The following is a 27,329-nucleotide window of genomic DNA, read 5'->3' on the forward strand; positions in this document are numbered from 1 at the left end:
TAGCTCTCTCACATACTGGTCCATGAGAACTTTTCTTAAAGCATACATTCTTATCAACTAGTTCACTAGTTCAAAGACCTTCACAACTCACAATAAAACCACAGAAAAAGTACAAACTAATTAATAGGGCATTAAAATCTTCTATGAGATCTCAAACTATTTTTTCAGCTTTATTTCTTAGTATTTCTTTTTATACTCATTATTTTTCAAGCTACCATTGTACTATACATTATCTGAGGATATTTTATGTTTCCCAATGACTAGAATGGCCTTCCTCAGTCTTTTTTTCCCAAATATATTATTGCCCACTTTCTAAGGTCGTTTTTTAATATGTTATTTTCCCTCTTTCTATTCTTTCTTATCCTTAGATAACTCTGTTCCCTCATGGGACAATTTGCTGCCTTACCATTTATGGCATTACCTTGCATCAGGTTTGGTTTTATACATCTCTTCTACTTAGGGTCAAGAACAGTGCAGCAAAGATGACAACAAAGATTAAAGTAGATAGCAAATAATCTGTCAATGCATTCTAATTTGATTATATTACTATATAATATATATAGCAGGCATATAGGTATAGAAGGATTTGGTCTGGGGCATTATTTTATAGTCTTCAAAATCAGAAGGGTCATGTAACAGTTGCTATACATTCAATATTTGTTTTTATTTCTTCATGGAGATGGTGAGAACATTTGCTTCTCAGAATAGCACGGCAGTTTTTTAGTGTGGGTAACACCATCACATTGATTTCTTTGAATACACAGGAGACAGATAACAGAATATTCTGCATTAAATGAAAAAAATTTACTCAATCAGTCATGGCTGCATCCTGATCTCCTAAATTCTTTTATGTCAAGTGGGCCTATGATTGGCTAGGTGGGGAGAGAGAGGGGAACAATCTTTCAGCAACCTGGATGTCTCTGGGTGGCATGGGATGGCAGTGGATGCTGCAGGTTACCCACTGGGCAGCACTGGTTCTTTCCTTCTTCCTGGCAGAGCAACATTCTGCCTGGGTGTCCACTCTACCAATGAGTTCAATTTCTGAGGTTCTGGGATAATTCTTGATTAAGTCACTCATGGGGACAGCATTCTCATTCCCACAGATTTTTGCAGAATATAAGACTCAATCCTAGTCAGTGAACTGTGAAAGAAAATTTTCTAGAGAAGTGACTTAATTCTTGAAAAGACACACACAAAACAAACCATGTTTTGTAGTGTCTGAAGGTAGTAATACTTAAAACCATGGCTCCTTCCTTACAACAGGGTGCCACCTTTTGAACATTACTGACACTCTGAGGGCTAGAAGGCAGAAAGAATGAAACAGGGAATTTGATAGTGTCATTCTACTTTAGGACTTTCACTGTGTGACAAATATATTTCCCTTTTTGTTTGAGCCAGTTGAATACAGGGTTTCTCTTAGTGTCGCTGGAGAATCATAAAGGATTTCATGTCAGTGTCAGGCATCTTACTCAGGTGGTGCATGTTAATCCTCATTAGGGCTTCAGGGCATAAACAAAATATTTCTGCACTGAGTTGTTGCTAAGATCTGAATCTCTAACATTTACTCTTTGTGTATTTAAGTAATAGTCATATGTTTTTAAAATGCATTGCACTTTGCCTTTGCAACAATTTCCGATTTTAAAGTTAGTGATGTGTATCTTATTCACTATTTAAATGCTCCATGAGGGCAGTGTATCTGCCAGGAAAATTCCTATACTTATAATATCTACACAGGGCTGGCACACAGATGTTCAGTATAAAGGTTCTCAGAAATATCTGTGACATGTATGGAAGAATGGGTAACTGAACACAGAGAGAACATTAAAAACATTCTGCTATATCTGGTGCCCATACCTCCCCTGTCCTAGACAGAAAACGTGAAAGAAATATACCTCTACAGGTAACTGTCTGCTCTTTCCAGCTTGGTGAAGAAACAGAAAGGAGATGACTTTCAGAAACAACGTATAAAATATTTTTATAAAGAAAAACTCCAAACCAGGCACAGTGGTGCACCTATAACCTCAGTGGCTCAGAGGCTGAGGCAGGAGGATCCTGACTTCAAAGCCAGCCTCAGCAAAGGTGAGGTGCTAAGTAACTCAGTGAGACCCTGTCTCTAAATAAAATACAAAACAGAGCTAGGGATGTGGCTTTGTGGTCCAGCAATCCCCAGTACCCCCTAGTCCTGAAAAATAAAGAAAAACTCCAGTCAATTGTTTCTTGTATTGCTTATTAAAACAAACAAACAAAAAAAAATACTTTAAAAATATTCAGAATCAAATGTTTTAAAAGCCTGAAGAAAGGTGAGGAAAAATTCAGTATATTCTAGCTAAGCAAAGATCTATTGAATAACCCTCTCAAGTGCTCCTTTTAGCAGATGAGGAAAACTGAAAGTTACTATTGTTAGTATTATTCCTTCTTATATGCTGAAATAATAATTTAAAAAAAAACTGAATTCAAATGAACATATTCACTGGTAACAAAAAGGATATTTTCCAGGTAATGCTGTTCCAACTCGGTAATCAGTATAGCTCTTGCTTGGGTGGAAGTTGAAAATAAAAAGGAGACCTGCTCTCTCAAAAGCAATAATCTTGTTTCCCTCATGCTTTTCACTCACAAAAGCCTGCAAGAATTAACACGTTACATTTAAATGACACCTAGATGTTGCCACTATTATTTACAAAACATTTGGCTTTTTCTTTCTTAATAATCTTATCAGTTAAATCAAAGATGAAAATTTTACAACTGTATACTTTTTGAACATGTTTAAAAATCTCATGAGCTACTGGCAACTTCTAACAAAAAACAAATAGAGAATTAGTATTACAGCTTAGGTTTTAAGTAGCAACATGGCACATGAACTACATACAAAGAATTTGTATTTCTTTATTAGATCTATTTATAAGTGCATTTTGGGACTTAGGTTCCCAGATTAATGTGGTAAGGTATAGAGAATTGCTTTTCAAAATTTATAATTATAACATTATCTATCTTCTGAAATTATACTTATCCCCCAAATTTTACATATTATATACAACTTTGACAGACTCATTGACTATCTGTAGCCCATCACGATGTTTTACATTTTTCTTAATCAAAAAGTCTGAAAATCAATTATATCTGTAAACTCCCTTATTTTATGCATCAGGTATTTATAGCAGGCAGTCAGAAGCTTCTATTTTGTGAACAGTACCCTCTCTGCCCAACCCCAACTTTGAGAGGACTTTATTGCCATGTGTATCAGCAGCATCACTCTTGGTAATTTAGAAAATGAACTAAGGCTTTAGAATGAACAGTGTGCCTTTTGGTATTCAACATTGTTCCTACTGAAAAGGAGCATCATTTTGCTCTCTCTTCTGGAAATAGCATTACTAATAAATGTGATTAGGGCATTTGTGTCATGTAGCCAATCTCACTGAATATATAAGTACCCTGGTTCACCCATTTAAAAAAAAAAAGAGTCATAGACACCAAAGTATAAACACATCAATGGTAATTTCAAACAGCACCAATATAAAGTAAGTGGATTATAACTAACACATACTATATGCTAATTTTTGCAAGGAAAAAAAAAGCCTGTATAAAATTTGCACCTGTTAATTACATTTTCTAAAACTTATTGAAAACTGAGACTTTAATTCCAGAGAAGAGTGAGGCTCATGAAACATACAAAACAGCACACAGGTATAATGGCATCTATTGAAATGACAAGTTAGAGACCAGTAAAGAAGGGGAAAAAGAGAATAAAGATCTACATGTTTTTAAAGTAGTTTCTTTATGACAGCATAATTATTTATACAAAGAAAAACAGTCAAAACAATTAAGTTGTTTCCACAGCAATTTTCAAAGTGGGTTCCATGCAGAGCTTTTGTCATCTATTTTAACCAACTGAAATAAAAATTACTAAATTTAAACAACAACAACCACCTAACCAGGGAAGTAAGCAGGGCATTATGTTTAAGATTTTCATTATCTATTGGAGAGATTTCAGTGACATGTTTTGACAACCTGAAGTATATCACAGGGCAGTACACACTGAATAATAAAGTGCTGTTTAGAAGAAATGCATATAGACTTAAATTGATTGCCATTCTAAGCATGTACAGCAATAGTGACTAAAACATCATATTTAAAGTAAAGCACTTACCTGTGGAGCTGAAAGCCAACCACATCTTTCTTCCAATCTATTCATATCCCTGTCGAAGTTATTTAGGAATTTATATCGAAGAAGGTCATCATCGGTTAAATGAAACTGCCTTCTGGCATAATGGTAACTCTCATTATTTCCTTTCCTTGGGAAGTCTAACCATTCAGGATGCCCAAATTCATTACCTGTATTTGAAAACAATATAAATATCACCTACTAATATTAGCCTTTCTTACTAAGATAACTCCATAATTACATGTTTTTAAAGTTTGTAGACATTTAGGTTATAAGTTACTATCACTGTACCTGGTGAATGATGTACAGGTCTGGGTCAAAAACAGAATGATCTAGAACAGAAAGTACGACATTTTTACTCTAAAGCCCAGGGTCCAGCTTTAGCCTGGACACTTGTTACTGGCTGCAGATTTCAGTTTCCTCATGCACAAACGAAGGCAACGATATCCACTATACTTATTTCATCTCTGAAATAATCTAGGGGATCCCAGAGGAATTTGTAAAATCTCTGTTACTGTAATCTCAGAAATCTGTATAATGCTTTACAATTTCCAAAGGCTTTATATATACATTAATTTTTGATCCTCAAAGGATCTATTATATTCATCTCATAGATGAGAAATCCTAAGCTCTGGGCAGTTGACAGATTTGCCCAACCTCACACAGAAAATACAAAGTAGAAAACAGCCATTAAAATTTACTTCTTCTAATTAAAATTAGCATATGCTTCTTTCTTTCTTTCACCACCCTCCTTTTGCCATCTTAGGAATTCAACACAGGGCCTCATGCATGCTACGGAAGCACTCTCCCACTAAATAACATCCTCAACTATTTTTTAGATTTCATTTTGAAACAGGGTTTTGCTAAGTTGCCCACACTGGCCTCAAACTTGGATCCTCCTGCCTCAAGCCTCCGAAGTAGCTGGAATTATAAGCATGTACCACAACACTGGGCTACCATTCACAGATGATTTTTTACCAAAATATATTAGGCAAGTTGGTTGTAAATTTTGGATGCAACAGAAATCCAAGATGTTACTTGATTATTTTTCTCTTTTTTTCAGATCTACTTGTTACAATTAGATGTACATCTTTAGTTTCAAATGTGCCTCTGTGTGTGTGTGTGTGTGTGTAGCTTGGGAAATTCCATTGAGAATCCATTTTATATTATTTCTTATAACAAGAAGCAGAAATCCAATGAACTTTAAAAGATGAAATAATACATACATAGATTTAATTTCTAAAATTAAATTTACATGTTAGTTACCTAATAAATTTGACTCTTAATGTTTTATTGGAGGTGAATTTCTACTTCATGTTTTTTTTCCTGGCAAAATTCAGAATTTTTTGAAATTTACTTATATGCACCTTTTAATGTTAACAATTTTGTAAGTCATTAATTCCCTGATGAGTGATAAAGTACTATAAACAAAGACAACTGTATCCTATTTCAAACAAATAAGCATTAATATTCTAATAAATAAAATATTATAATTCAAAATAATTTATTAGAATTGCCATAAATAGTAAACTTTGCTAAGAACTTCTGCAATTTTTCAAACCAGAATCATTGAAGAAAAAAATAGCACCTAAATAGACATGTTTGCAACAATTTCATGAAAATTAATCTGCAAACTTTTGCTAAATTCTAATATTTCAGTCTAAAGGACAATATTTCTTACGTACAGTATGACAGAGGAAAGAATGAAATTTCTCACTCTGTGAACCTATATTAACTTTCAGTTCCTTTAAACTTTCAGCTGCTTTAAATCAACACAGAGTGTGTCCCTCTGCCACATTTAAGAGTCTTGAATCTGGAGCCTAATTCACATCAGCTCAAGGTACACCCACAGCATAGCTTGCTCCATCAACCATTCAACTGGCAAAATGATGTAACTCAGAATTATAGCCAGAGTTCTTTACTGATAATGAAGGGACTACCAATCTGGGAACAAGGATATGTCCAAGTCTAATCTGGTATGAGATTTCGACTAGCAGATAACGGAGAAACTAGAAATCTCATGAGGCAGCTAAAGCACGTTAGCCTACTGTTACAGTTTAGATACAAAGAACCCACTGAAAGTTGTGTCAAGTGTTAGGAAGTAACAAGGCTGGATTGTGAGCTGTAACCTGGTCACTCCATCTCATTTTGAATGGATTGTCTGGGTGGTAACTATAGGCAGGTTCAGCCAAAGAAGGGGGTTCCTAGGGACATGCCATGGAACATGGAAGTGTTCATCTTGCCTGTGTTCCCTTCCTCACTTTTTTCTCTCTGCTTCTGACTGTCATGAGGTCTGTAGCTTCCCTCAGACACGCCCTTACCCCATGAGGGACTACATCATCTCCGAACCAAAGCAATAGGGTCTGCTATCCAGACTCAGACTTCTGAAACTGTGAGCCCCAAATTAACTTTCCCTCCTCTAAGGTGTTCTTGTTATGTATGTAGTCACAGTGACACAAAGCTGACTAACATACTTACAAATGGATTCAGGTTTTCTATAAGCAAATGGTTTTAGTTTGGCATGGTCTTGGATTTCTAGGTTGATTCCAATAATAATAAGCAATAGCTTTCTTCCTGGTGAGAGTGTCACAACATTATACTCATGTTCATAGAACAGACAGCAACAGATGTCTAATGTCTGCCTATTAGGTTTTGGGCATCATTTGTAAGCATTGCACATGCATTAACTCTTTCCATCTTCAATGATTCTGAAAGGTAATTACAGAATCTGAGATATAGAAAAGTGACACACTGATTAAGTAGTTGGGTCTATGAACCTAGTCAGTCTGGTTTTAACACCCTAACACCATATTACTCAGAAGCAAATGCTATGGAAAAGTAGAACCAAGATCTGCCAACCTCTCATACGTGGGGGAGAATTCCAAGCTAATGGAATGACATTGAACTAATGGATTAGAGTGAGAGGTGAGATACAGTAAGGAGATTCAATTAACCCCCAAATAGGGTCTGTGGTAAAGAGAAGAGGCAATACACCCAGGATGAGATGAGAGTAGAATGAACCCTACAAAATCTGAATCTTATGTCATAGTCAACAGAGTACCAAAATCTATTGGCAAGAGGAGGAATGAAAAGTTTAATGTGTTTATTATTAAATGTCTACAACAATTTGGAAAAGAGACTGGCTATTGGGAAAGTTTGAATGGTAGAAAAGCCAGTATGGCATGTAAAGTATAAGATAGGAAGAGGTACAATGGGATTGAAGAAAAATATCAATTCAAACGGCATTTCTGAGATGGAATGAACAAGATTTGATGACTGGAGGTTGTAAGGAAAAGGAATGTCTAAACGGTATTTTGAAGTTTTAAGTTCAAAAGACTGGGTAATGACAGCACTAACTGCACTAGGGGAAATGTGACACAAAGTCTGGGGTAAGAAAATAATGAATTCAAGTTTATGCATGCTAAATTTAAGACTTGAAGTATTTGCAGGTATTCATGGATTTAGAGCAAGAGAGATAAAAATAAGGTACTGAAATTCAGGAAGAGAATTGCAGGTGGGAATAAAAATAATTTGTAAAACTTCAATAAGCAAAGATAATTACAGCCAGTGGAGGAAGAGGAGCCACAGGCAGCATCCTAAGAAACTGCGGGGAAGAAGACCTGAGAGGGGATTGAAGAGCAATCGTTAACAAGGTGAGATAAGGAAAGCATTAGAAGTAGTGTAAAATGCTGAAAAAAAAATAGAAAACAAGAACTTGCTTTTATCACACCTTTGGAGTAGGAATAAGATACTATACAGATGGGATTTTCAATTTATATTATGCTCTGGACTAACCAAGGAGTCCTGTTAAAAATGTTCATTCCTGCCAGGCATGGTGATACATGCTTTTAATCTCAGCATCCCAGGAGGCTGAGGCAGGAGGATCACAAGTTCAAAGCCAGTCTTAGCAAAAGCAAGACACTAAGCAACTCAGTGAGACCTTGTCTCTAAATAAAATACAAAATAGGGCCAGGGATGTGGTTTAGTGGTTGAGTGCCCCTGAGTTCAATCTCTGGAATTAAAAAAAAAAAAAAAAAAAAAAAAGAAAAAAAAAGAAAGGTTCATTCCTTTCCTGGTCATGCTAATTCATTAACTTTGGGGAAAGTCTCAAGCAGGATTTTACATTTTTATCAATTTCCCTATAATATCCTTAAAGTATGTGGGCTAAACAACTCACCCTGAAAAACAGAAGTGTACAAATATGAAGTTCTTCATGCAGTAATTATTCAATATAATTTAATTATGAGCAACATGAATTTATACAATGTAATATCACCAATGCTTAGTTTCTTCAACTGTAAACAGGATAAGTTTTAGAAAACTTTTTTACAGATTCAAAGAAGGTGATGTGAGGTGCTTTGATAAGATCTGACAGCTATATGCTTTCAATGTATGGCAGCCCTTCTGTTACACTGAATACTAAAGTTACTAGAAAGAAGGCATGAGATCTGAGTTACGTTAAGGTTAACATTCTGATTCCCATTATTCTGAGCAGATAACTAGCCATCCCTACTCTGCAGCAGATATCAAATCACCAGTAGCAATGAAGAAGACAGCTATTTCGCTTTTTCCATTTATTATTATATACTTATAGGCATATTATTTTTTAAAACACAATTAAATACATACGCCACAGTCTGCAATCCTACCGAATAATCACTGTTTCTCTTTTGGTAAATGTTTTATTTATTGCCATTTGTATCTATATTTATACATATCTAACTATATACATCTGTATTTATTTTGATACCTGTATCAAAATAAATCCTATATCCTTCTATTTACTCATTATCAACCTACAACTTGTTTTTGAACAAAAGTAGATTCATATCATATAGTATTTTTAATTTCAATATCAGAAAGTTCCATGTCCATAAATATATATCTCCATGATGGTATCCTATTACATGCACATGATACTATTTTATTTAACACATCAGATTAAGTTAGTCATTTTTTTCTGGTATTTCAGTGTAACAAAGAATAACCAGTCTTATAAGTTTATATTTCTACACTGTTTGTCATTTCCCTAACATAAACCAAATAAGTGAAATACCTCCTGAAAAGGTGAACAGCAGATATGATTCTAATTGAAAACATTTCCCAAGTTTCGAACGTTACTAAGTTGATCAATTGCTCCTGAAAATAGTATTTACAAATTATATTCCTTAATTTATATGTTTAAGATTCTACTCTAAATTTATTTTTCATTATTTAAATTTAAGACTTCATTTTAGGGTCCTCTAAGATACATCAATTTTAAATATCAATTAATTCTATATCTAAGAAGTATTAAATATTAAGAAGAAAATTCATTTCATAGGCCAAGTTAAGTACATGGAAAAATATTAGAGATAAAATTAGGAAAATATTTAGTATCATAATCTATTTAAACTTTTGTACTTTAACTTTCCTTCATTTATCTTTTCAAATATAAGCTCATTTCTTTATAGAACATCTTAATGAGTATAGTTATAAATTATATGAAATTAAATTTGTAAGTAAGGAAAATAAAACTTTTATAATTTGTTCAGGATGTGGTGAGACATTTTATTAAGAATCATTTATTAATTTCTATTAGACTCATTTAAATTTTCTGAAAATCTAACTGGCAAGACTTCCTTTTAAACTTAAAAGATATAGAAAGTTTCACACAACAAGAAAAGATAGAAAACTTATATCAGTGATGGCAGAGAAAACATTCTACAGGGTAGCTTTTGAATGTTATCTCTGTTGTAAATGAGCTGACAAGAGGCAAATTAAGTTTAATGTAGACAAACGCAACATTAAATTTCATTTTTGGTTCAAAACCATAAACACAAGCATAAAATAAATGGAAGCAAATCACAGAAAGACTTTCAAAGTGACCTTGGGATAATAGAGAACTATTCTCAGTCTGAACGGAAATACTGGGAAAGGCCTGTTAGTATCTTATACTACTAGCTCATGGCTCACAAACCTAACGAAGAAAAATACTATCATTAAAAAAGTTAAAAATGTTCTTCTCAGCTGTGGTCTACAAATTACTTAGGAAATGTGGCAGGACTTGAGACAGTGCAGTGAAATATGGCCACCCAAATAAGCATATAGTTAAGGGTGCTATAGATAAAAATGGATTCGAAATCTAAATTTATTCAAGTGATGGCCACAAAGATAATTGATTTGTTTAGTATAGATAGCATGATCTGAATCAGCATCTGAATTAAGAAACATTTGAAAACATGTATATATGTTTTGTGTGTGTGAATTACAAAAAAATATGTGCACATTTATACACACATATGTATACAGACAGATACAAATGTTTCCCTCAATGAATGGAAGAGTCATTCATAATCTGTGGTTAACACATGTCTAATAACTCCCTGGCATTTCAAGGAAAATGCCACGTTTGTTCTTATGTGCATTTTTCTGAGGTAGAAATGTTTTCTTCAGATTCTCTAGGTATCTAAGGCTTAAATATGTTTGTGAAAGAGTGATTTACTGTATCAAAAAGTCAGGGAATAGAAGAATGGGTCACAAGAATTTTTAAGCAGTATAAAAAAATACAAAGTAGAAAATATGAGAGAATTTTGAGGGGAGCATTTTAAAAACTGTTGGCTGGTTTATTCAATATATAAGAGGCTTAGAAGTCACATTTGAACTAACTGTAGCACACAGAGTCAGTGACTGTGACACTTGAGAACAATACTTCTGAGTCCAAAACACGCATTACAAGAAACTAGGCAATAACCATCAAAGCATGATTTTTCTGCTCATTAAATTATGATTGTGATCAGTAATGTAAAACACTGAATGCTACTCAATTCAAAATGAAGGGAAGATAGCAACTTTTGAGCTGTCTCTTGGGGTATTTTGCAAGAAAATTCACAGTTCATGCAATGATTCACCACATTCAATACAGTAATAGATCTGAGTGCTTCCATAAATGAGAAGGCTGAAAACTTTGGCTAAACAAGTTTAAAACAAAATCAGGGAAGCAGGTGAATAACACTGCTATGGTTAATTAATGACTCTAGAAAATTCTACTAAGTTCCTTCTCCCCCTTTCCAATTCCTCTGTACACATAGCCCCATTCATGTCTGGTTAATTGTGAAAACCTCTCAGCGCAAAATTCCTATTGGGACTCCTTTTCCTGTAATTAATTTTTTGCTGTTTGATGTAAAGGTCCAAACTATAAATTGACAAGAAGCCAGCTGGTATAGTGATGAAATTCAAGACAATATAACTAATGAAAAAGCTCCAGCACTGTTAGCTGAACATTTTGATTAGCAGGTTTGTGTGTTTTGTTTCTCTAAAGTGTAATGCATACTAATTTTACCTAGGAATTAATTAAAGTCTATCACAACCTCCATGCTGTGGATGTTATGTAACTCTTAGTTGTTCCTGAGTTTATGTACACATGAAATAACATAGAGTCCTAAGGAGAATATAAAAACCTTCAACTCCTACTCTCCTTCATTGTCCTGAAGACTGATTTTTTAAAAAAGGAAGCATCAATTTAAATTCAAATATTTTGTATTCTCAGGGTTTTCAGTGAGTGGTTAACTCACCAAAGGGTAACACACAGCAGTACACACTTTTCCATATCAGGACCTGTCATTTTTCTTTCCAGAAAAATAAACTGACAATCACCAATCTCTCCCTTTTAATACTGACCAATATGGTTATGGACAAGGTCTACATCTTATGTTTCCTTTTAATTCTCCACAGCAAGCTCCAGTATACTGGACCTACAAGGGACTCAAATCTTTTGTAAAGTTTGATGTTTTCCTCTAAATCGTTAAAGGTTCTAACATAATTTCTTTTGAGGCACAGCCTCCCTGCTGCAACCAGATAGGGATTTTAACTCTTGGTTGTGTGTGTAATACACATGCACAAACACATGCACTCACACAGGCACAGAGTTGGCCCTCCATTCCTCATGGATTCTGTGAAATCCATGGATGGGTTCCACATCTATGGATTCAACCAATTGCAGATTGAAAATACTTTTTAAAAGCCAGAAAGTTCCAAAAGCAAAATCTGAATTTGTTACAACAGCTGCATCTGAATCCTTAAAAAAGACATGATGTGTAGGCATACCCTGCTGTAGTCTCCCACCATTTCATAAATCCCTTTGTTCCCTCTCCAGCCCTCATGTAACATTGTTGGACTCGCATCTTATTTATGCACTATCTATTTAAGCCTACAGTGGTTGTATCTGTACTGAACATATATGATCTTCCTCTAGCATGATTCTGTAAACAACAGAGTGTAACAACTATTTTACATAGACTTTACATTGTATTAGAGATGATTCAAAGTATATGGAAGGGTGTGTGCACATTACATGGCAAATACTATACCATTTTACATAAGATACTTAAGAATCTTGGGATTTTGGTTCTCTGGGAAAGTTGGGAGCCCTGGAACCAATTATCTGCAGGAGATAATAAAAAGAAGCAAAATAAAAAATACTAAGTTTTGTTACTCTTAAGTGTACTGAAGATGTACTAATTGACAACCAAATATATGACAGCAGATAAATTACTTCAACTGTCTACTTTTCAGATGCTAGATTTCCTGTTCTCAATGCCATGCCAAAAGACAAAATTTCAGATGTTCCGTGTTGTTATGTATGTTTTGACCTATATGCAATTTTTGACATATTTTTTTATTTAAAATAAGCAGTAAAAATATAGCAAAAAATAAAGCAGTGAACAAATAAGAATTGAGTATTATTTTATGGTAAATAATGTTTATAAGCTAGATATTCTTGTCATACAGATTTTTTTCGTTTTAAAAGTTTTTATTAGTGCAATTATAGTTTTACATAGTAATGGGGTTCAATTTGACTAATCATACATACATGGTATGTAATTTGCATTTCAGTCTCCTATACTTCCTCTTTTCCTCCCCTTCTGCCTCTTCCTGTTCCTCACTCTACCAGGTCTCCCTTCTATTTATTGCTTTCTAATTGGGTTGCTCTCTCGTCTATATATATATATAAAAGTTAAGTTCCCAGTGGTATATCCATATATGTATACAGCATTACTTGGCCAATTTCATTACACTGTTCCTCCCATTTCCCACTCCTCCTTCCTCTCACTTTATCCCCTACCTCAACCCCATGATCTCCTTCTGTTTGCATGGAATTCTACTAATTTTCTTTCCCCCTTATTTTGCTTTTGGCTTCCTCTATGAGAAAAAAACGTAAACTCTTAACTTTCTAAATCTGGCTTATTTCACTTAGCATGATGTTCTCCACTTCCATCCATTTACCAGCAAATGCCATAAACTCACTCTTCTTTATGACTGAATAAAATTCCACTGTGTATACATAACACATTATTATTATTATTATTATTATTATTATTATTATTATTATTTCATCATCATCATTGTACTGGGGATGGAACCGAGGGGGTGCTTAACCACTGATCTACATCCCCAGTCCATTTTAATTTTTATTTGGAGATGAAGTCTCACTAAGTTGCTGAGGTTGACCCTGAATTTGTGATCCTCCTACCTCAGCAGAACCCCCAAGTTGCTGGGGATTACAGGTGTATGCCACCATACTCATTCTGGATATAATTTTTCAATAAATCTTTTATTAAAAGACCTTTGTCATTCATCCTGAAGTCAAGTACACTTTTGGGGGAAAATAAATCACACAAAAGAAAAGATGATGGTGAGGAGAAAGAAGTTATTTTATAAAATACTAACTGAATTCAGTTCTTTTGCAAGTTATATGTCTTAGAAAAAGTTTGCTAATACATCACCTTGTGTAAAAAATGTGTAAGCGTTTTTTGTGTGTGAACAGGACACCACTAAGACTTCATAAACCCTTAGGTGGCAAAAACATGGAAGGAAAACATGAATGTGAAAAGAAAGAAAAAGCTGGCTGACTATAAAACTGATCATAGACAGAGCCATAGACAGATGGTTTGTGGCCACTATAACTTTTGGTTTATACTCAAAGATTTAGAAGTGAAGTCTGTGTTATTTTTCCCCCTAAAATTTGCCTACAATTAAGATATGCTACCACTAAGGTTTGATTCCTTGTAGTTACATTAAATATACATAGTTACTACAGATTAACAAATTCCCTAGTTAATTAGTTCTTAAAAGCTAAACAAAGACACTTTAAAGGGAAGAATACAATCACAGAGGAGATGAGGGAAGATTAGAAAGAAAATGTTCATTTAATATTCTATCCTTGATAACTGACATCAGTGTAATTGAATTCTGGTACCAGTGCCATGCTAGACAAGGGCTTCTGTAAGAATCCAGGGTTTTCTCTGGGCACACCCTACTGCAGCTGTCCTCGATTTCCAGCTCCCACAGCCTTTCTTTTCTCTGTAGTCAGCAATGCTAATTCTCCAGCAGAGAGATAACTATGTGCTTAAAACTTAACCAAAGGACTAGCATCACATTGCCTTCATATGATGCTCCCACTGCTCTACATTCTGCCAACAGCTAGTTAGCTTGTCTGCTTCCCTGCTACTGGTTCTTGCTTCATTTTGGGAAACTGGTGCCAAAGAAATGAGGAAAAAAGTTTCATAGTAGGGTGACAGCATGTGGGAACACTGCGCGCTTCTTTCTCCAACAAGATGAAAGGTTCTACTTATCTTCATTTTCTTCTTCAGGCTGCATTTTTCTGTTAGTATTTCAATGGCAATACTAATTTTTTTTTTTTTTTTTTTAAGTGACTACAAAGTCAGGAAGTGGCCTATCAACAACTTGAAGGCTATTAAAGGTAAAAGTTCAAAATCACATAAACAGTGTTGGGATGCAGCTCTTGGTAGGTAGAGTGCATGCCTAGGATGAGCAACGTTCCAGGTTTGATTCTTAACATCAACCCTCCCCGAAAATAAAAACACAAAAAAACATGCAATCCTACTATGTTTAAGATAATGGAATTTAAAAGGTCATATACAAATCTCCTACAGAGGTTTGACACAACATAAAATAAACACCAACCACCTTACCTTTTGGGTGACCCAGAAAAGCATAACTTATTTTCTGCATTGTCACAAAGGACAAAGTTTGAAGTGAGAGAAACAGTGAAAAGAACCAAGTTATGAAGTGATACTGTCAGGAATTTAATGGGTGTTGCATTTAGCTTTTGTTATATCTAACCATTTTGTTACTTAAATTATGCTGTTTGAAAATGCTGATCTCCACAAAGATGAGTAAAGTTTCTTTGCTATTCTTTGAGCTTTAAATCCCAATACACAGACCTGGCATCAATAAAACTAGATGACATGCTGTATTCTGATCATGACCCAAATTGTTTGCTTCGGTATCATCTCTACATTTAGGTCTTTGACTTGGAATGCCTGATTTTTGCTCTGGAAATTTTGTTCATTCTTTAGAAACCAGGTGAACTATCATCTCCCGAGGCACAGACATATCTTTCCTGTAGTCAGAGAAAGTTTTTTTTTAGCTGAATAAACTGCTTTTTAGAAAAGAGACATTTCCTAACTTCCCTTATGGCTCCATGTCTAAGTTTCATCCAGTGATATATAGAGCATAAATGTTAATGTGAATATTCTTTCAAAGAGCTAACTTCAATGGTAGATACTCAGGTTTGTTCCTCTTCCATCTATGAGAGGTTTTGAAACTTTGATCATGACTATGTAGGCAGGGCAGTATTTAGTTTAGTGCTCATTACTTTGTATAATGAATGTTTTACACATGTAAATATGCACTTAAGTCTAGTATAATTGTACCAAAAACCTGAAGGAAATGATAATTGTCAGGTAAACTTCCATCCTTCAGATTATAAAGGATCTGAATAATGCAGGCAACTTAAAAAGATGAACTATGTTTTTTTCAGAATAAATACTTATGTATTCAGTTAGTGTAAAATGAATACATACTAAATTTTAAACAGTATAAAGAAAACTATTCAGAGATGAACGTAATAGATAGCATGCCTGAAGAGTAAAGAATACTCGAGTCTCCAATTATATTAAAAATAAGATTAAAATAAGCACCTAGAATTATGGCATAAGTTATCTGAGTTCCTCACAAACGGGGATGGATATGATTGTATTTTTTTAAAAAAAGGCATTCAATCAAAGTTTTCTCTCAACTTCTGGGAAACTTTAGAAAGGATCATTAAATGTGTCAGGTATTTGGGGGAGAAAGAAACATTTAACATTCCAAGTGACAGATGTCAAGAATCATGAATATCTAAATATTCATAACTTGGCAGACATTCTAGATAGACTACCATCCAATAATATATATGTTCTTACTTTAATGATATTCCTGAGATCCATAAAAAAATTATAGGAATAGTTAAATCACAGAATGCAAAACTAAGTAAAAACACCCTTATTAAATGGTTTATTTAACACAAGTTCTATTGCACGTTTATGCTTTTATATTATATTTTTTTAACTATAAATTTGTTTACTCCCAAATATATGTCTGCAACAGAAATATGGGGAAAAAAAGGCTAAATTAAGTATCATATAATGGAAAAAAATGGGATATAGGCCTAAAAGGTATAAATTTTCAGACACAGTTTGTCATTTACAATATGTAACCTAAAGCTTTGTAAGTTTTTATTAGTGATATGGTAAGAACATACCTTGATTGAACACTTACTAAATGCAAGCCATCATTCCAAACTCTTCACTGTTTTAATTTTCAAAATGTTCATTAATATAGTTACATTGTAACCCCCGTTTTTCAGATGACAAAGGTAAGGTGCAGAAAGATTAGATGACGTCAGTGATACAGCTAGGAAGATAAGCGGTCAGTATTGGAATATAGGCAGTCTGGCTCCAATCCTGAACTATTAGCATTGTCTCAAAATGAAAATTATAAAAAAGGATATTGACCTTGCAGATTGGTGGTACGAAAGGAAGTTACAGATTCCAAAAAGCCTTGTCAGTTCTAAACAGTTTAAGTGCAATATACATATAAAATTATGTCATAGGGTGCTATGGTAAAAAGTCATGAAGAATAAGGATGCTTTCACTTGACTACTGCATAAATGCCAAGGATGAGAAAAAGGAAGAAACAACCAAAATGACTCTCAGATTTCAAATAGTTTGTTACAGGAATGTGATGATGACACATAACAACAACAACATGTACAGAGGGTAAAGATGTCTGTCTCATTCTGCACGAATGGTATAAATTTACATCCTGTACAACTGTAGAAATGAAATGATGTACCCCATTTGTGTACAATGAATCAAAATGCAGTCTGTAAAAAATAATTAACCAACAACAACAATAACAACAACAAAGCTTTAAGATGATTTCAGTTTTGAAATCAGTAGCTGTATTTAGTCAACAAATACAGCCATTTGTACAGGGGTAATGCATTGTATTAAATATGTAAAGTTCTTATTTATGTGGGTTTGATTACAGAAACTAATAAAAAAAAAAAAAAAAAAGAGTTCACAAATTATCCAGGTAGAGAACACAGGCAGGTAGTTTCAACATTTATGTTGGTAGTTCTATTTACTTGGGAGTTAATCTACATTAAAGAAATATCCAAAACATAAAAGTAAATAAACTTTCTAAGAAAGACAGACTATGGGGCTGGAGTGGTAGCTCAGTGGTACAGCCCTTGCCTGGCACATGTTAAGGAACTGGGTTCAAACCTCAGTACCACATTAAAAAAAAAACAGATAAAATAAAGGTATTTTGTCCATCTACAACTATAAACATATTTAAAAAAATAATAATATGGAAGCAGTAAAAGGCCAGGGTAACACATGAGGACTATGCATCTTAAAGGAGAAACAAGACGAAAAGGAGTCTCTGAAGGAGATTAGGAGCCATGGGTAATTAAAAACAAATAATAGGAGAAGGAAAATAAGGAGAGAAGTCCAATTGAAACAAGTAGTTGCAAGAGTTGGGGGCGTTGGTGCAGAGGTCAGTAAGACAATAATGACCTTGGAAACCAGTTTCTCAATTGCAGAGAGGGTGGAAGAAAACTTCAAGGGTTTGAGAGGTAAATAAAGTATGAGAAAATAAGCTCAGCACACATAAGTACGTAGTGAAATTTGGCAAAGAAAAGGGAAATAGATATAAAGAAATTAGTTTTATTGGTTAACAATCTATTTTTCAATTTGTAAAATGTGCATTATAAAGCACTGTGTCAAGAATTTTCAATAGTTTCTCAGACTAAAAGAATTAAGGTATCACTAACATATATTATCACAGTGTGAAATAAATACTTCTTGGTATAAAACATTTGTGCCAGAGGTCAGAATACAGCAAAATTTCTTCTAAACAGTAAAATTCAAAAATTTAGTTTTTCTATTTGTGAGTTAGAATAATTATGTCTGTTTTATCCCTATTAGTCTTTCCAGGTAAAATAAGATGTCACTTATGAAAATATTCTACTCATAAGGAAAAAAGTCTTGGGTATACCCAAGGTAATGTAGATAGAAACGGATTTTATGAGACAAATCCAAGCTGATGCAATTGATTTCAATATATTGGATTTTGATGTGTGTACTAATTACATTATTTTCTTAACCAAGAAAATAAGTAATTTTCAAAATACACATTTAATAAGTAATATGAAGATATTAGGCCTTATTCCAATTTAAACATGTGGCCCTAAAGTCAACTGATTAAAAAAGAATGGGTTTCCTCATCTCTTGCTCAAAAATTGATGGGTGTCTGCTGTAGGAAGGAAAACTAGAATTTAAAAGTATCAGGTTTTTACCTTAAGCTGCCTGGCCTTTGATGTTATATTTGCTCAGGCAATTCTTGCCCTCATTTAGTTGGGGGCAGCATATTGCCAAGAGAAGAAGAAGAAAAGCAAAGAAGAATAATAGAATTAAGTTGGAAGCAGGTTGGTAGTCATTGGAAACTTCTTTTTAAATTTTCAAAACAGGAAAATGTATCATTTAACTTTTAAGTCCTTGAGAAACATTTTCAAGAGAACAAGAATTGTCATCAATACTAATATGGTTTGAATATGTCCCCCAAAATTCATGATAGAAACTTAATCCCCAAGGCATCCTTTATAAGAGAGTTAGACCTTTATGAGATCATTAGGTTAATACCATTATCACCAGAGTAGGTTGCTAATAAAAGGGTTGATTTGGCCTCCTTCCTGCAACCTCTGGATGAACACTCTTCTCTTGCCCTTCCCCCTTCCACTATAGGATAATACAGCAGAAAAGCCCTCAACAGATGTGGGTTTCTGACCTTAGATTTACCACCTACCATAACTGTAAGAAATAAATCTCTACTCTTTGTAAATTACTCAGTCTGTGGTGTTAAAGCACCACAAAACAGACTAAAACAAATACCAACCTAAGGAAGGATTTGAGGACAAATTCTGTTTTATATAATAGAATATCAAGTTACATGGGAATGGCTGGGCCAGGATCAAAATTTTACTTCCTGCCCTAAAAGTAGAATCTACACATCAACCTGGAAAACTGAAACAATTATCTTTGAGGCACTAACTTGAGATAAACAGAACCTAGTAAGGTAACTTTTATTGCAGAAGGCCCAGAATGGACAATATGAATGAAGTGGTGTTCCTCAACCTTTTACTCCTTAGGCACCTTTCCCACCTATTTCCATATACACCCTCCAGAAATCTTCTCACACAATCGTATCTAATTGCTCCTCCTCCAGAAATTTTAATATTACAGATACATTGCATACCTGTTGTATGCTGTGGTACTCCAGAGGGCCATAGTTTTTGCTTGTTTGTTTGTTTGTTTGTTTTTGTGTGTGTACTCCCTCAAGAATTAATTGCCATCTCCACTGGAGGAAGATATCATTTCCACAGGGAATGAATGAATAAGATGTTTAAAAAACCATAAAGAGAGTCATGATGCTAGAACTGGGGTGCATACATTCTGCTGTATGTATAGAAGGAACACCCTGCCTGAATTGCATAGTTAATCAGCTATTTTATTATACCTATTCAAAGAGAGTACAAAGGAAGTAAGTGTACCATTCAGCTCTCTTAAGCAGCTATCAGAAAAATCTGATCTAAGAATATTGGGATTGGTGAGCAATCATGAAAATATAGTCCCAAGTTTGCAAGCAAAAGAGTATATTCAACTATTTTTTATCCTGCTAATATTCATGTGGTTGCTTTTATAGTACAGCCCATACAAATTTTATGGGCTCAAGATATATTTACAAATTTCCCAAGACAGAGGAAGGAGAGAGACAGTGCCATTAATTCATATAGCTTTCAGAAGACTCTTGTTTTAATAAAATGCCTTTTAAAAAGTCAATAAATGGATTTTCTAAAACGTATAAGGTCTATAAATGTTTATTTGTTCAGCATGTAATAATTAAATTTGTGTGTCATACCACTATTTTAAAGTCTATAGGAAGGCATAAAATAAGCTGATCCTTAAAAAATACTTAAATAAGTGCACAGCATCTCTGTAGCAAAGAAAACATAAAATGTGAAATGAATTACAATATTAAAATTATCTTTTTAACCACATGAAACAAATGATATTTCTTGTTAAATTGTAGATAACATGCTAGAATAAGCCATGTTATCTGTATGTTATCTTTTTTGGGAATAGTGTTATTAAGGATGATTGCTGTGGTGGGGAAGGAAAGACAACAAAATAATGCAACAATTTCATAGTAAAATTACTAGATCACCCTTTAATATTCATTATCAAATAAACGATTACATTTTAATCTGTGATACACATAAAATATTTTAAAGTAGTGCATGAATTTTTAAATTATTGGAAAGTTATGAATTATTCAGGTTTTTAAACTTAATTTTGTCATCTCATCATTTCATCTGAACAAAAGCAATTCAGCACAACTCTAAATGGTACCTCTGAATGATGGCGGTTTTTTAGAGGCAAAGCTCAAACACCTACCATACTTGGTTTTATTAAAATTAATTCATAATGGTCTACTAGACAACAAAGTGCAAACAAACTTGAAAAGCTGTTTTGGGGGTTTTTCTCTAATGCTATAAATCTCCTCAGTAAAAAAAACTTAAAGTGGACTATATTTTATGGATACACACATGCATCTAATTGTGGTAGTGGGGATTGAATTCAGGGATCCTTTAGAACTGAACTATATTTCTAGCCCTTTTTTTTTTGTTTTGAGACAGGATCTCATCCTAAATATATTTTTAAAGGGCACATAAGTAGGCATTATGATAACACTATTTATGCTCTGAAAAAGGCACAGTAGTATCATTTTGCATTTGTAATTTATGCTTCTTTGAGTAACACATTTAAAAATTTAACTATATGAAAATGTTTTTTAAAAGACAAATCATTTGATGATTTTTGTTATATTACAGAATTTCCTATTACTTAAATATAATACATTTTTCAATTCAAATTAAAGATATCTTTTCCAAATGGCGGCTACTGTATGATATGAGTTTTATTTGAGCTGCCTTAAATCTTGCATCATGCCAGATTTGGTGGCACACACCTGTAATCCTAGTGACTCAAAAGTCCAAGGCAGGAGAATTTCAAGTTCAAAGCCAGCCTCAGCAAGAACCTAAGCAATTTAGTGAGACAAAATAAAATTAGAGACAATTTACTTATCTTAAGTATCTTCTTGCTATGGTTTCCAAAACATAGCACATAGAACTAAGTTAGCAGGACACCTCAATAGGCTGTCATTTCCATAGCTACCTGCCCATACTAGCATAATTTCTTCTCATAAATTGTTCTCAATAAGTCCTTGAAAGTGATATTTAGGATGAGAATCCTAACTCTTCAAGAAAGATCAAATTATATACATTAATTTTTATATTAGAAGAAAGTAGAATAAATTATCTTTCTTCCCCCATTCATTTGTCAAGTACATAAAATGCACAAGGCACTGTGAACGATACAAAGATGACTAAGATGGTCTTAGTTAACAAGCAATTTATGGCCTGTAAGGGAAGTATTATTAGGCATACTTGAATGAAGTACAATCTAAAGTCTAAAGTAGAACTAAAGGGGGCATGCAGTAAAAGAGAGAGTGGAGGAGAAAAGGCAGGACTGGCAGCTGTTACATGAACAGTTCTGAAGGTTGGACTAGGCTGATAATACTTTGTTAGTTTAAGTATGATGATGTTGAATGTTCTTGAAAGAGGATATAGCAATCAAGAAAATTAACCCAGAGACAGGAGCAAAGTAGAAAGGACAGGGGAAAGGCTATGTCAGAGAAACCAGTCAGAAATCCAAACAGTTCAAGGATGACAAGTATGGCTAAAGTATGAGAGTATGGAGACACATAAAAAGGTGGAGATTTTGTCTAAGGGACAGTACTCAAAAATAAGAAAACCGATGTTGAATATGGTGAAACAAGTAGGAGAGAGAACAGATTTGCTTCACAGATTAACCAGTTACCTGTGTTAAGAGGTACAGCTGGGATGTACACACAAGTCAAATGGAGATCTGATTATCTTACTTTTTGTAAGCTACCTTCCTATAAGCTACCCTCTCTATATGCTACCTGTTTTATGCCAAGAATCAGGCCCATCATTTTCTTATGAAATTTCTTAGTTCTAAAGTTAGGCTTCTTAAGCATAAACAAGCCAAAATGAATATCACCTGAGAAAAACAGGGAAATTAGAAAACATGGCATCTGCCTAAATTATTAATATAATCAAATTTAAAAGACTGGCATTTCTAACATTAATTATGGAGTTGGGTTATCTGAGGTTTATCATATTTGTTTTATACCCATTCATTATTCATCTGGTTCATCTGATCATTTAATTGGTGAATATAAACCACTGAACCAAAAACTTTTCCTTACTCCTTTTGGAAAAATACTATGGGAAAAGAATGATAAAAAAACTTTTAAGAGATTTATCTTCTGTTTGAAAAAAGAAGATTTCAAATAGGCCTCTATCAATCTGGGTAGCATTATAAAATATTATGATTTCTTAAATTTAAGACCTTCCTAAGTATTTGATATATCTATCAATAGGTTGAAGTAGATAAGAAATTTTAAGCATTATTTTATAATCCATGTCCTTCAATTTGAACTAAGGAAGAGCCATGTTCTGAAGGAGGACTGTACTAATAAGATTAAAGAACAGTGAAGGCATGAAGACTCTCAAATTCAATGGCTCTTCAAATACTTCAAAAGCTGCTGTGTTTGCTCAGCCACTTGATAAAGTGTCTGTGCGAAGTGTACGGATTTTGATGTAAGAAGTACTATCATTTATATCATTCTGCACTAAACTCACTTCACATCCACTGATGAAGCTCAGGAAATTTACGGTAAGGTACAACTCTTGGAGTTTCAAACTGAATGACAGACAGGGGATCTTCAGTGATGAGATGACCATAAAGATAGCAAAGCTGGTAACTTATCAGGTATCTTCCAATCTAACATATCACCAACTTTAAGATGAATTGTTTTCTCTGTCTCCAAAAAGAGAAAAATATCACTACTATGCCAATCATCACAATAAACATCTTAACTGAAGACACACTAAAATGCAAAAAGATATCTCTTAGAATGTGAATTTAACAAGTTATTTGTATATCTAATTCTTTAATCCATAACCACATGATTATTTCTGGGAACTGAGTGATGTCAGGAGACAGAACTATATCAAAGGAGGAAAACAACAGGGTCTTCATTCTAAGGACTGTTCTAATTGAAGTAACTGAACAAACATCTGGTGGAGTACGAGCAGGTGCTGGAAAGCAAGGGGAGTTTTATGATTTTAATAGTCTGAAGATAACTTTTCAGCACAGAGCCTGCCACCATAGCCTACCATTGTCTTCCCCTTTTTATGTTTCATGAGTTGAATTTTATTTATTGCCAGCTGCAATATTATAAAACCCAAGGTTATAGCTAAATATCATCTCAAACAGATTTGTCCCTTTATTTAACACATATAGTTAAATTATGCCTATTTTATTGTACTAAATTACAGAGTGGGCGATAAACTACAATTTTAGTTGCTTTCCTTGGTCTTTTTCCAAATACAGGAGTGCCAAAGACATGTGATATGCTGAAGTATACATTATGAATGCATGTGTCTGTTAGTGTGAGGAAGGGGTGCTTGTGTGCATGTATATGACTGTATTAGTGTATGGACCCGATTTAGGCATTTCTATCTGTATTTCTGTGATCCAGAGAATACACTGAACTTAAAAATTCATCACTGGAAAGTTTTAATATTTTTAGTTATTTCCAGAGCTATTTATAACAATGTGACATTTATGATTATGTTACATTGATGGAAAATATCCATTTATTGTTTGGCTTTCAGATTTCGGTGTTTAAAAATCTCTCAATAGTATTATTTAAAAAGTAAAAAAGAAAACAACATCAAAATAAATAGGAAATTTATTAGTGAGTATACTGAAAGTCTATTTAAAATATAATAAATGTCAAATGTAACTTCTCTTTAAGGGAATTTTTAAAATATTCTTATTATTTCACATTAAAATTTTGATATCCTTCAAAAAGCAACATCTCCATGCATGAGATACATATGCATTCAAGTTTGTGACCACTGTCTTCATTAAAAGTTTAAATGACAACCACACATTTTAATTAAGTGCAAAACAGAAGCATATTCCTATTATAGGCTGGGATATGCTTGTTTCATCAACAAAAGATTTCCGATTTTAGACTACAAAATAAACTCCAATTCCTGCAAGTTTGATGCCTTAGCTATTTTTTTTTAGAAACTGTACAATGCAGAATACTAATAAAACAAGCTCAAAGGATGAGGGCTCAAATGTCATTATCTACTATGTTAATTAATGGATTGCTATGCTTTTTTTGAAATGCATTTTCATGCAAATTATTAGTTTATTCTTAGGCATGCTTAATGACACACATCAGTAAATAGCAAATCAAATGATAATACAAAATACCAAGTACTACATATTTCTCTGTGCAAATAGGAAAATTATTCTAAATACTTTACAGACTATTTCTGACTAAACTACTTAAAAATAAACTTTTTTTTTTAAATCCTAGATTATAATGAACTTTAAAAAGTCACTAGGAAACTCAACAAAGAAAAATAAATTTTAACGTGCCATATTTCTACTTTACCTCAACCCTAAGTTTCATCTTTGCTTGTTCTATTAAGGACTATTCAAAGATCTTATAAATTCAATTATCTAATAAAGCAAGAGAAATTAATTGGAACTTTAAAGGAAAAACAACAGATGTTTTATTCACCCTTTAACCACATACTTTTGTTACCAAAAATGAGTTTATACGATGTACACTCATCATTTTTTAAAAACACATTATGCTTTTGAACTCAAAATGATTTTGATTTAGGCTATAAAGAAACACTTCCCCTCAAACAAACTTCCTCTAAGACAGCCTTGCCAAGGAGTCAAATGCAATACATCTAAATGGAAAAGGTAATTGGAAACTCAAAATTATATAAAAATAAGGACAAACTATAAGCAGTAAGCAAGCATCACTTGCGACATTTCAAGCAAACAGACTGAGACAGGAAATAGCCTCCTGAAACCCTAAAACATCATGGTTGCAACTGTGAGCCTAGGGATTTAACACCTCTACTTTAGTCCCAGTTCTCACAATTATCAACAGTGTCTCTGAGCAAGTTATCTAACTTTCTTGAAGCTCAATTTGTCCTCTGTAAATAAGGCTATATATCAGAAGGTTGTCAAGTAATCTACATTGAGTATTTCATATAGAGTAAGTGTTGAGTAAGATGCTCAAGTTATTAGCTGCTTTGGCGATTATTATTATAAGCCCTAGACTACTTAAACTGCTATGTCAAGAGATGAAAAAAGTGGGTCAGTTTATCTTCATCTTACTTTTTATACTCATCTCAGTTTCTTCGTCCTTTATGATCTTTATTTCTATTCCTTCTCCTCATGTCTTTGTTCTTACTGTAATCTAAGAATTTATTGTTATTTTTAATTTTTTATATTAAAGGTTAATTGGACAGTGCATAGAACCCCTTAAGGACTAGATATTTATTGAAATTTCTAAAATGAAAAGTGCTTCTTAAACTTCTGAGACACAGTTGAGTTTTTTGGTGAAACTTATTCTCTTGTTCTAGCTACACTATGTGAAAATAAACATTCTCCACACATACTTTTATCTGCCCTGATTTTTTTTATACCACTGTCAACTTCTAACACACTACACATTTATTGTATTTTTTCTTTCTTTTTAAAATACAATCTCTATGTGAGATTTCTTTTATTTTCCCCTGCCACCTAGGATCTAAATTAGTACTTGACTTATTCGTAAGCATATCTTCTTTTCATTATTTTCCTTTTGCAGTCTTTCACTGCATTTTGATTTTTAATAATACTTTTAATAATAATTTAATAGTACTCTAGTCATCAAGGACCCACCTTGAATTTGTTCTCTTGGCGTTAACATTTTTGGATCTGTACAAATATACTTTCTAACACAACCCTCTTTCATTATCTGTACAGTTTAACTTGGACATTTCAAAAGATTTTATATTCTTTATAAGTAGATTTATAATGAAATACTTATAATAGAAAAGATAACCTTCTTTGGATAACTCACAATAGTTAAACAAATGTATGTCAGTTTGAAGCAATTAATTCTCAATTTAATAACTTATTTGTATGAGTCTTAGAGATAGACATTTTACATAATTCTTAGTTGACATGGATAAAAGATTACAAGTTTATTAAAGATAGCACATACTCAAAGACCTTCATTATCAACTTGACTGGCTAGCTTTCTCTATACAAATAATTAATGTTCAACACAGAATATCAAAGTGACTTGTCAAAATCATACATCTAATAATTAGCCATTTTCAGAATAGGCACTTATATTATTTTCTACCATTCTACCACTATCTGCCAGTTAAAGACTGTAAAGTGTAAAATAAACATTATAAGACTTAATTATTAAAGAAAATTATTTTGCTGTGGTAACAGAAATATCTTTTTTATTATTAGAAGTAACATATAGTTAATGTATATTCCTTTTTCTATTTTAGTTATTAAGACTAAATGTAATATCATAGGATAGATCTTACTCAATGCTTTAAAAAGTTGAATGAGCAATGGTTGAGTTAGCGTGCCATGAAAAAACTGTAAAGTCAAACTTGTAGGCATGTATGCATCTCCCCAGTCACTCCTTAGAACTTCAGGGCACAAAGTCCACAACTACATTTTATATTTGACTACTGGAGCAAAAAAGTTTCAAAGTAAACATTTTCCCATTTGCACTTACAAAA

General features: G+C 33.3%; 1 protein-coding gene across 1 annotated transcript in view; it reads right to left on the minus strand.

The window, feature by feature from the left end:
• GBE1 (1,4-alpha-glucan branching enzyme 1) overlaps positions 1–27,329 on the minus strand; it is a 309,783-nt gene that overhangs the window by 33,533 nt on the left and 248,921 nt on the right. Inside the window, exons 13-14 of the mRNA XM_079156010.1 lie at positions 4,145–4,329; positions 2,488–2,620 (exon numbers count right to left, since the gene is read on the minus strand). Coding sequence (XP_079012136.1) covers positions 2,488–2,620; positions 4,145–4,329 — 318 coding nt within the window. The remainder of the gene's footprint in view (positions 1–2,487; positions 2,621–4,144; positions 4,330–27,329) is intronic.

The sequence above is a fragment of the Sciurus vulgaris genome, assembly GCF_902686455.1.
Source record: "Sciurus vulgaris genome assembly, chromosome: 10".
Lineage (NCBI taxonomy): Eukaryota > Metazoa > Chordata > Mammalia > Rodentia > Sciuridae > Sciurus > Sciurus vulgaris.